This window comes from Ictalurus punctatus, chromosome 8 (genome assembly GCF_001660625.3).
Source record: "Ictalurus punctatus breed USDA103 chromosome 8, Coco_2.0, whole genome shotgun sequence".
NCBI lineage: Eukaryota > Metazoa > Chordata > Actinopteri > Siluriformes > Ictaluridae > Ictalurus > Ictalurus punctatus.
This window is the reverse complement of record NC_030423.2, coordinates 31,215,194-31,225,193: the sequence shown is the minus strand read 5'-3', so window position 1 is coordinate 31,225,193 and position 10,000 is coordinate 31,215,194. Positions and strand designations below refer to the sequence as shown.

The following is a 10,000-nucleotide window of genomic DNA, read 5'->3' as shown; positions in this document are numbered from 1 at the left end:
ATATATATATACATACATATATATATATATATATATATATATATATATATATATATATATATATATATATATATATATATATATATATATATATATAATTAATAAATACTTTTTAACCCTTAAATGCACGTATCACTAACCACCCTGGACCTGACACTTAAACCGTGCCCACCCCACACAGAAGCCCCACCCACTTCACCCATAAGCATCTACACCTTTGTTCTGAATAAACTGTCACACCCTGAATGGTTAATGAAGCCTGAATGCATTTAAGGGTTAATGTCAGGAAGAATATATACAACATTCACATCATGTCCTCTGCAGAACCTCCACTAGTTCTCCAACAGCACTCGATCATCCTCTCCACTATCCTCTAAAAGAACCCTGGTTTCTTATGGACTGAAAGTACAAAGAGTACAAATGCCTGTCTCTCAGGGCTGAGTCCCAAATGCTGTACAGCGGACTAGTGGGAACATTAATTAGTCCTGAGCTCCAGCATTTAGGACACACCCATAAACACGCTAGTGTTCTAATGAGAACCACAAGAGTGAAATGTTCAGGGTTTAGTGTTAAATAAGTGGTGGGATAAAATATGCTTCCTGTAACATTCTCCATTCAGTATGTTTCTGTTTAATAAAGACCTTCAGAAATGGTAATGATGGAGAGATGAGAAGAAACGAGCAGTGTCTTTATTCCAAACAAGAAATCACTCCCTCTTTTGCTACAGAGAGAGAGAGAGAGAGAGAGAGAGAGAGAGAGAGAGAGGCACAAAGAGAGACAGACAGCAGGAAAAATAATGCTGTGTGATGTGATTAGGGGTCAGAGAACATTACAGACACACAAAAAAAATAAGAGCTAGAGAGAGCAAGAAAGTGAGAGAAAAGAGGAGGAAATGAGAGCAGAGAGAAAAAAGGAAACAAAATATAAGTGTAGAGGAGAAAGTAATAAAAATAACTGACTAAGATGAGAGGAAAAGAGAAATGGAAGGGGGAAAAAAGAGGAAAAGAGAAGAGAAGAGAAAAATTCAAAAAGCTGAAATCCTGAAAAGTTCAAAAAGATCAGAAGTGGAGATGTGAAGAAAGGAAAAGGAAGAGGAGATATGATGTATCTGCTGAGTGACGCATCCTGAGGCTAATGGGGGTGGAGCTTATGATAAAGCTGAGAACTTGTTCAAAAACAGGATCATATGACCATGCATAAAATGTAGCATAAAATTCTGATTTTAATTACAGAATTAAGACGTTAACTACGTAAAGTTATATATCCAGTGTTAGCAAGGTAAGATTAACGCTAGCTCAATTACGCAAGTAGCAGATTAGCTCAGTGCTGTGTGTTACTCAGCTAGATCAGGTCATGCAAATACAGGAAGAGAGATGGAAAGAAAATAGAAGAGGAAATAATGAGGGAGGGATGAAGAAATGAAATGAGGACTGTGGGCAGCTGATAACATGACGTGATGATGTGATAATGTCATTGTGTGATTGTGTGATGATGTGATGTTGTGTTGAAGTGATTGTGATTATGTGATTGCGATGACGTGATGTGATTGTATGATTATGTGGTTGTGTGATGAAGTAATTGTGATTATGTGATTGTGTGATTATGTGATGAAGTAATTGTGATTGTGCGATTGTGTGATGACGTGATTGTGATGACGTGATTGTGATTATGTGATTGTGTGATTGTGATGACGTGATAGTGTGATTATGTGATAGTGTGATTATGTGATTGTGTGATTATGTGATTGTGTGATTATGTGATTGTGATTATGTGATTGTGTGATTGTGATGATCTGATAGTGTGATTATGTGATTGTGTGATTGTGATTGTGTGATTATGTGATTGTGATGACGTGATTGTGATTATGTGATTGTGTGATTGTGATGACGTGATAGTGTGATTATGTGATTGTGTGATTATGTGATTGTGTGATTATGTGATTGTGATGACGTGATTGTGATTATGTGATTGTGTGATTATGTGATTGTGTGATTATGTGATTGTGATGACGTGATTGTGATTATGTGATTGTGTGATTATATGATGAAGTGATTGTGATTATGAGATTGTGTGATTGTGTGATGACGTGACTGTGATGACATCATGCTGTGATGACATGATTATGTGATTATGTGATGATGTGATAGTGACGTACCTGTCAAACCCTTTCACCTGTAAGTTACTCTACAGATCCTCAGCATATCTTCATACAAAAAAGCAAAACATGTCATATCCATTCGAGACTCATCGTCTGATCCACTGATGTGTTTAAAGGACACAGGGTCCAAAAAGCTGTAAAAAAGTTCATAAACTTCACAAAGTTTTTCTCTGAGGTTTGTTTGCTTTCATGTGCAAGTTTCTATCCCCAGACAAAAAACAAAAAAAGGTTGTAGTTGCGACAGAAAGACAGACGCAGAGAGAGACAGGTATTCACCGTTTTCCTTCACACCTTCTGGGTGAAAAAAATTAAAAACACTGATTTGAGTTTGAGGAAAAGACGAGTGTTTAGTGCAGTCTCTTTTGGCCGGCCCCCTTCTCTCTGCCACGGTTCGATACGCCACCTACAAGAGGATAAATACCACTTACTGCTCATACACTGCTCATATACCGCTCATAGACTGCTCATACACTACTCATATACTGTTCATTTACTGCTCATACACTGCTCAAATACTGCTCATAACTCACCAGCGCATGCACAATACACACATAGTGTACTGAGAGTGATTAATGATGCTTATAATCAGTTAGAGAATAAACCTTCATCTCTGTGTGTGTGTGTGTGTGTGTGTGTGTGTGTGTGTGTGTGTGTGTGTGTGATAGTAGAGCTGCAAATCACAGGTTTATATTAATGCACTTGTCCTAAAATGTTATCATTTCTATAGTAACAGCTCATTCACAGGGACATAAATGGATTAAAGGCTGTGTGGAATCGTTGATACAGTCAAGTTTTCTGTAAAGAGAAACGTGTTCCCTTTCAAAGGGAAGTCCACATTGCATTTAGCATAACACTACGGGAGCACCCTTGCGTGCGACCAGAATCGGAAGCTTGTGTAAAATCATGCCTACCTGCCATGATCAGGTGACGTGGCAATTAAGCGTGTCGCATGATATATATATATATGGCACCTGTGAACCACGCCATCAGCCTTATTATCTTCAGTGAGACTGCATGTCGGTCGTTTGTGTAAAGAAGCAAAAAGACGCTTCATTTCTCCTCTATATTTTCTATAGACTTTTCTATCCCTTTTTTAAAAAAAAAGAGAGAAAGAAAGAATGAGCGAGAGAGAATTCAGAAAGTGTGTTACGCCTTGCTCCCGTTTCATCACGGGGGAGACGGACACGCTTTCTATGTGAAGTATTTAGGGGTGGAGCATTCCACAGCAGCCGTCGAGGGGTCTGACCGTGAGCAATATGAACGCTTTACGATTAGGCAACTCTGCTCACGACTTGCTCTCTTCTCAGCAGAAGGGAGATGGCTTTCAGAGCCTCGTGGATCTGGGCCACCCGCTGCCGAGGCAGCCAACCGGCTCAGGTCCTGGGGATTTTGTATAGATCTGGAAGAGGAGCAGGAGACGAGCGTGGCTCTATCTCTTGCTCTGTCTTCCAGGTCCGGCTCTCCGCCTGACTTTGGAGCTCATGACTCCTCCTTCCCCTATGGCAAGCCAAAACACCCTCGCTGACTCCAAGGAGTCAGTAGAGGGTGCCACTGCATCAAAAACCGAGAGCAGCTCTCAAGCATATAAAGAGCTGCTTGAGGTTATTACTAGGGCAGTTGAAAAGCTGAATATAGACTGGCCCGGGGAAGAGGAAGTGGCTCGTAGCAGGCTGGATGAGCGCTTCCTCTCCAGTGAAAATTTTTTCCAGGAGTGCATGATGAAATATCATGCTTCTGGGGAAAACCATACACTAGCCGTGATTATAACCCCACGGCGTCTGATTAATCAGCCGTCGTGTGGAGTGAGCAGCATGGCTATTTACCTATGCCAAAGGTGGATTCAATTCAATTCAATTTTATTTGTATAGCACTTTTTTACAATAGACATTGTCTCAAAGCAGCTTTACAGAAATATCAACACAGTATACAGATATTAAAGGTGCGAATTTATCCCAACTGAGCAAGCCACTGAGTGGCGATGGTGACGAGGAAAAACTCCCTATGATGTTTTAAGAGGAAGAAACCTTGAGAGGAACCAGACTAAGAAAGGAACCCATCCTCATCTTGGTAACAACAGTTAGTGTGAAAAAGTTCATTATTGACTTATATGAATTCTGTATGGCCAAAGAAGCAGCCGTAGTCCCAGCAGTCTGGAATTGGAGAAGATGAGAGCTCCATCCAGAGGCAGGACATCCGAAAAGGATCTGGCAGGTCCGGAGATCAGAAAGGATCAGGATCTCTAGTATCTCCATAAAATCGCGTGTGGCTCGGCAGAAGGAGAGAGGAGAGAAAAGATTATTAGGACTGGGAATTAGCATAACAGAGAGACTAGTCAGGGTAGGCGTGAGTAAACAAATACGTTTTAAGCCTAGACTTAAACACTGAGACTGTGTCTGGGTCCCGAACACTAATTGGAAGACTGTTCCATAACAGTGGGGTTCTATAAGAGAAAGCTCTTCCCCCTGCTGTAGCCTTCACTATTCTAGGTACCGTCAAATAGCCTGCATCTTTTGATCTAAGTAGGCGTGGTTCACTGCTTGTGGTTCACTGCATAAAATGGCAGTTTTGCAGGCCTACCAGGCAGACCTGCTGAGTGAGCTCGACACTGGGGAGGGAATTGGGCCCGAGGCAGTGGCAGAGCTGCACCGTGCCACAGATTTGTCTCTCCAAGCGACCAAGAAAATGGCCCGTCATATCGGCCGTTCAATGGGTAGCTTGGTTGTGGTGGAGAGGCAACTATGGCTCAACCTCTCAGGGATGGGGGACAAAGATAAAGTCTCCTTGCTGGACACCCCTGTTAAACCTTCCAGCCTGTTTGGCGGCGCGGTTAATGCCATTGCCGACAAGTTTCGTGAGGCAAAACAGCAAACGGCGGCATTCAGCCAGTTCCTTCCCCATCATGTAGAGTTCACCCAGGCATCCATGAGTGGAGCCTGGGCCAGCGCTAGTGTGAGGGAGTCACAGAAGGTGAGTGTGGCATCCTGCTTCCCCCCGCGGAGAGCTAGGGGGACTGGTCGGCCACAGCAACAGAATGTGGAAACGCTAACGTCACTGAAAGACCATCTGGCAGCGTGCAAACTACTGCCAAATGTGTCTCCATGGGTTCTGTCTACCATAGAAAAGGGTTACTGGGTCCAGTTTATAGCTCGACCCCCCTGGTTCAGAGGTGTGCTCATCACAGTAGTCAGCACAAAGCAGAGCCCAACATTAGAGCAGGAAGTAAGATCTCTTTTCGACAAAGGGGCCATAGAACATCGGGGTTATGCATGTAACCCTGTTCCCTGAGAAGGGAACGAGACGTTGCATTTAGCATAACAGTATGGGAGCGCCCTTACTGTTATGCTAAATGCAACGTCGAAGTTCCCTTTGAAAGGGAACATCGGGGTTACGCATGTAACCCTGTTCCCTGAGAAGGGAACCAGACGTTGCATTTAGCATAACAGTAAGGGCGCTCCCATACTGTTATGCTAAATGCAACGTCAAAGTAACCTTTGAAAGGGAACATGTACCCCGTTCCCTAAGGGGAGGGGGGGGGGGGGGGGGGTTACAGCAGTTATTTCCTGGTTCACAAAAAAGATGGGAGTATGCAGCCAATTTTAGATCTGCATCATCTGAACCGTACTCTTCGGACACAGATTCAGTTTGAGGAATGGTTTGTGACAATAGATCTGAAAGATGCATATTACCACATAGGAATATTGCCCAGTCATTGTGATTGTTTTGTTGGGGTTGTTGGGTGTGGTGTTATAATGTGTAAATGCAAATTTCCAATAAAAATTCTATGATAAAAAAAATAGAATATTGCCCAGTCACAGGAAGTTCCTGAGGTTTGCGTTTGGAGACAATGCATACCAATATCGGATTCTTCCCTACGGGCTAGCTTTATCCACTCACACCTTCACAAAGTGCATGGATGCTGCTCTGGCTCCCTTGAGACTCCAGGGCACCCGTGTACTAAACTACCTGGATGACTGGTTAATTCTAGCATGATTCAGGGAACTGGCGCTTCAACATCGAGGTGTTGTTCTTGCCCACATGAGAAGCTTGGGGCTCAGGTTGAACCTCAAGAACGGTATGCTTTCTCCAGTGCAGAGGACAACTTTTCTAGGGATTATATGGGATTCTACTACGATGAGGGCGTTTCTATCCCCAACACATGTAGGATCGATCCTATCAACATTGAGCAAGATAAAGCTGGTTCTGGGCATCCCTTCAAGTCTCTACGAGAGACTGTTGGGCCTTATGGCAGCAGCAGCCAACGGTGGTGACTGAAAGGTTGGAGGTTTTGTCCGAAGATGAAACCTCTGAGAGTAACCAGTGTCATGCGGCGATGCCTACGTGCTCTGAGTATTTGGAGGTGTCCTCAGTTTCTAGCCTTGGGTCACACTCTAGGGGTGTCTCCTTATCACAACATGGTAATGACAGATGCCTTCCTCACGGGCTGGGGTGCAGTCTTAGATGGCTGTCCAGCTCACGTCTTTGGAGCGGCCCTCATCTGGAGTGGCATATAAATCGCCTAGATATGTGGGCCGTATTCCTAGCACTGAAGTCCTTTCATCAATTAAGAGGTCACCATGTGTTAGTGTTAGTGATAGACAACACAGCGGTGGTCTCATATATCAACCACCAGGGAGGTGGTGTTCATTCACGCCCCCTGTTCAGGCAGGTGCAACTAATTCTTCTCAGGGCAAAGGGAAAGTTCTTGTCAGTGAGTGCCATGTACATTCCTGGCAGCTGGAATGTGGGAGCAGACATCCTGTCTAGGCAGGATCCACAAATGGTGGTACTCCATCCACAAGTGGTGGCGTCCATATGGCGGAGGTTCGGCCAAGCGGAAGTGGATGTGTTTGCCTCCGAGGAGACAACACACTGCCCTCTGTGGTTTGCCCTCTCTCCTCCCGCACCATTAGGGCTAGACGCCATGGCGCACATGTGGCCGAGGTCGCATCTATATGCTTTTCCTCCAATCGCACTGCTCCCGCTAGTTCTAGCGAGAGTTTGCCAATACCGTCTATGTCTGCTGTTAGGAGCACCTTATTGGCCAGCTTGAATATGGTTGTCAGAGATAATATCTCTGCTAGACAGCACTCCTTGGGAGATTCCCATCTACAGGGATCTACTGTCTCAAGCCGGAAGGGGTGATTTATCACCCTCGGCTAGAACTATGGAAACTGTGGGTCTGGAACCTGAGGGGCACCAACTCAAAGATTCTGGTCACACAACTGAGGTTGTAGAGACCATTTTGAACCCTAGAGCACCATCCACGAGGAAATTGTATGCGCTCAAGTGGCGGCTTTTTGTATTGTGGCATGAGGAACGTCAGCTAGACCCAGTGAACTGCACAATAGCTACAGTCCTGGAGTTCTTACAAGGACGTTTCTCAGCAGGGTTGGCTTCTTCTACAATCAGTGTTTATGTGGCCACCATTTCGGCCAGCCATGCCCCTGTTGATGGAGCCTCTGTAGGGCTACATCCTCTAACTTCTAGGTTTATGTGCGGTGTCATGCGGCTGAGGCCCATCTACAGGCTGCGCATACCTTCCTGGGACCTTTCCCTGGTCCTAGAAGGTCTGTCAGGGGCCCCTTTTGAGCCCTTATAGTCAGCCTCTGAGAAGCTTCTGACTCTAAGGATAGCTCTTCTGCTGGCCCTCTCAAGCAAGTAGGAGATCTACAAGCTCTCTCTGTTGCCCCTTCGTGCCTTGACTTTACCTCTGGATTAGCCAAGGACTTCCAGTATCCTAGACTGGATTATATTCCTAAAGTGCCTACATCTGCTGCCCAGCCTGTGGTGTTGCAGGCTTTCTGCCCTCCTCCATTTACCACACCGGAACAAGAGAGAATGCACCTGCGGTGTCCAGTATGGGCCCTGTGTACTTACGTCCGCCGCCCCAGCCAGTGGCCTAAGTCAGAGCAGGTGCTGGTCTGCTTTGGCGGCAACAGTAGAGGTGATGCTGTGTCAAAGCAGCACATCTCTAACTGGATAGTGGAAGCAATCTCTATTGCTTATGAGGTGCTCTGTCTCACTACGTCTCTGGGCATAAGGGCTCATTCCACTAGGGCAGTCGCCTCCTCGAAGGCTTTGTCCAATGGGGTATCCTTACAGGATGTGTGTGCTGCTTCAGGGTGGTCTACGCCACACAGATTCATTCGTTATTACAGCCTGGATTTTCATTCCAGCCCGGGCTCAAGTGTCTTGCAGTGACCCTCGGGGTTGGGTCTTTTTGAACAGGCCGTACCCTTGGTATGACGGAGTGGGTATTCTTGTTCCCATAGTGTTACGCTAAACGCAATGTGGAGTTCCCTTTGAAAGGCAACGTCTGGGTTACACATGTGTCGCTTTGCCATACTGGGGCAGGCCTGTGAATTTTTGTCTTTGCTTCAGATAATAGAGGCTGACGGCGCAGTTCACAGGTGCAGTTTATATATCACGTGGCACGCTTAATTGCCACATCACCTGATCATGGCAGGCCTATAAATAGGCATGATATTACACAAGTTTCAGATACTGGTGGTGCGAGGGTGCTTCCGACAGCGTTCAGCTAACGCAACATCTTGTTCCCTTCTCAGGGAACAGAGTTACATGCGTAACCCAGATGTTTAAGGAAGGAGTCTCCAGTGTCAGCACTGTGTAACAGTCAGAGGTAAAGCTGTAACTTTAAGTTTTCCACATCTTCAGTACAGAGAATAAAGAGAGAGAATAAAGAGAGGGAATAGAGAATAAAGAGAGAATAAAGAGTGAGAATAAAGAGAGAGAATAAAGAGAGGGAATAGAGAGAGAGAATAAAGAGAGAGAATCGAGAAAGAGAATAAAGAAAGAGAATAAAGAGAGAATCGAGAGAGAATCGAGAGAGGGAATAAAGAGAGAGAATCGAGAAAGAGAATAAAGAAAGAGAATAAAGAGAGAATCGAGAGAGAATCGAGAGAGGGAATAAAGAGAGAGAATCGAGAGAGGGAATAAAGAGAGAGAATATAGAGAGAGAATAGAGAGAGAGAATAGAGAGAGAGAATAAAGAGAGAGAATCGAGAGAGGGAATAAAGAGAGAGAATATAGAGAGAGAATAGAGAGAGAGAATAGAGAGAGAATAAAGAGAGAGAATCGAGAGAGGGAATAAAGAGAGAATAGAGGGAATAATGAGAGAGAATAAAGAGAGGGATGGTGAGGGAATGAGTCTTTATAGTTGCTATAACATAAGTGAGAACAGGAACTCACTCATTACAGTTGTGCACTGTTGTGTTGTGTTGTGTGTATATTGAGACTCTGGTTGTGTTTCTCTGAGCGTGTTCACTCCTGCTGTCATATTTAGATTGTATTCTGATCAGATTTTAACCTCATACACTTACACTCTTGTTTAAACACGCGCCTGTCCAAGGCTTCAGACTGAAATCTCATGAAATATGAAAGTGTGAATCCCAGTACATTACCATTAAAAGGCTGAAAGTGTGAAAGACACAAAGCCCGAACAAGTCCTGAAACATGAGTGTGAAAACATTATTCTCTCTCTCTCTCTCTCTCTCTCTCTCTCTCTCTCCATCCCAGTGTGTGTTGGTCTTACTCGTCCCCACAGACTGATGTTAGCCATTATCACAAACACACACGTCCACACTTACTGCCTCTGCAAATTAATTTTGTGCTGGCAAACGACTCCAGAACAGTTTTAATGATGAATATTCATGAGCTGGATCTTCTGATGAATATTCATGAGATGCTAATATTTCATGCTGGACCTCCTCATCGACGTCTCAAAAAACATACTTTATATTTCTACTTAAAATTTTAGAACGAGGTTTCAGGTCATCACGACCACTACGACTCAGTGTGTAAACAAACACAGAGAAATGAAGA

The 10,000-nt window shown here is 44.4% G+C and overlaps 1 protein-coding gene and 1 long non-coding RNA gene across 3 annotated transcripts in view; one reads left to right on the top strand and one right to left on the bottom strand.

Moving 5' to 3' along the window:
• The window catches only part of pcdh1b (protocadherin 1b), a 137,544-nt gene that overhangs the window by 11,018 nt on the left and 116,526 nt on the right, over positions 1 to 10,000 (bottom strand). Inside the window, exon 5 of one of the 2 annotated variants that reach the window (XM_017474143.3) lies at positions 181 to 2,561. The exons of the other annotated variant lie outside the window; for it this stretch is intronic. Within the exon in view, the coding sequence (XP_017329632.2) occupies positions 2,506 to 2,561 (56 nt within the window). The 3' untranslated portion in view covers positions 181 to 2,505. Of the gene's footprint in view, positions 1 to 180; positions 2,562 to 10,000 lie in introns of those variants that run through there. 2 annotated transcript variants of the gene reach the window in all.
• Positions 1 to 10,000, top strand: part of LOC124628448 (uncharacterized) — a 12,533-nt gene that overhangs the window by 777 nt on the left and 1,756 nt on the right. Inside the window, exon 2 of the long non-coding RNA XR_008396928.1 lies at positions 8,725 to 8,798. This is a non-coding gene — a long non-coding RNA (uncharacterized LOC124628448). The remainder of the gene's footprint in view (positions 1 to 8,724; positions 8,799 to 10,000) is intronic.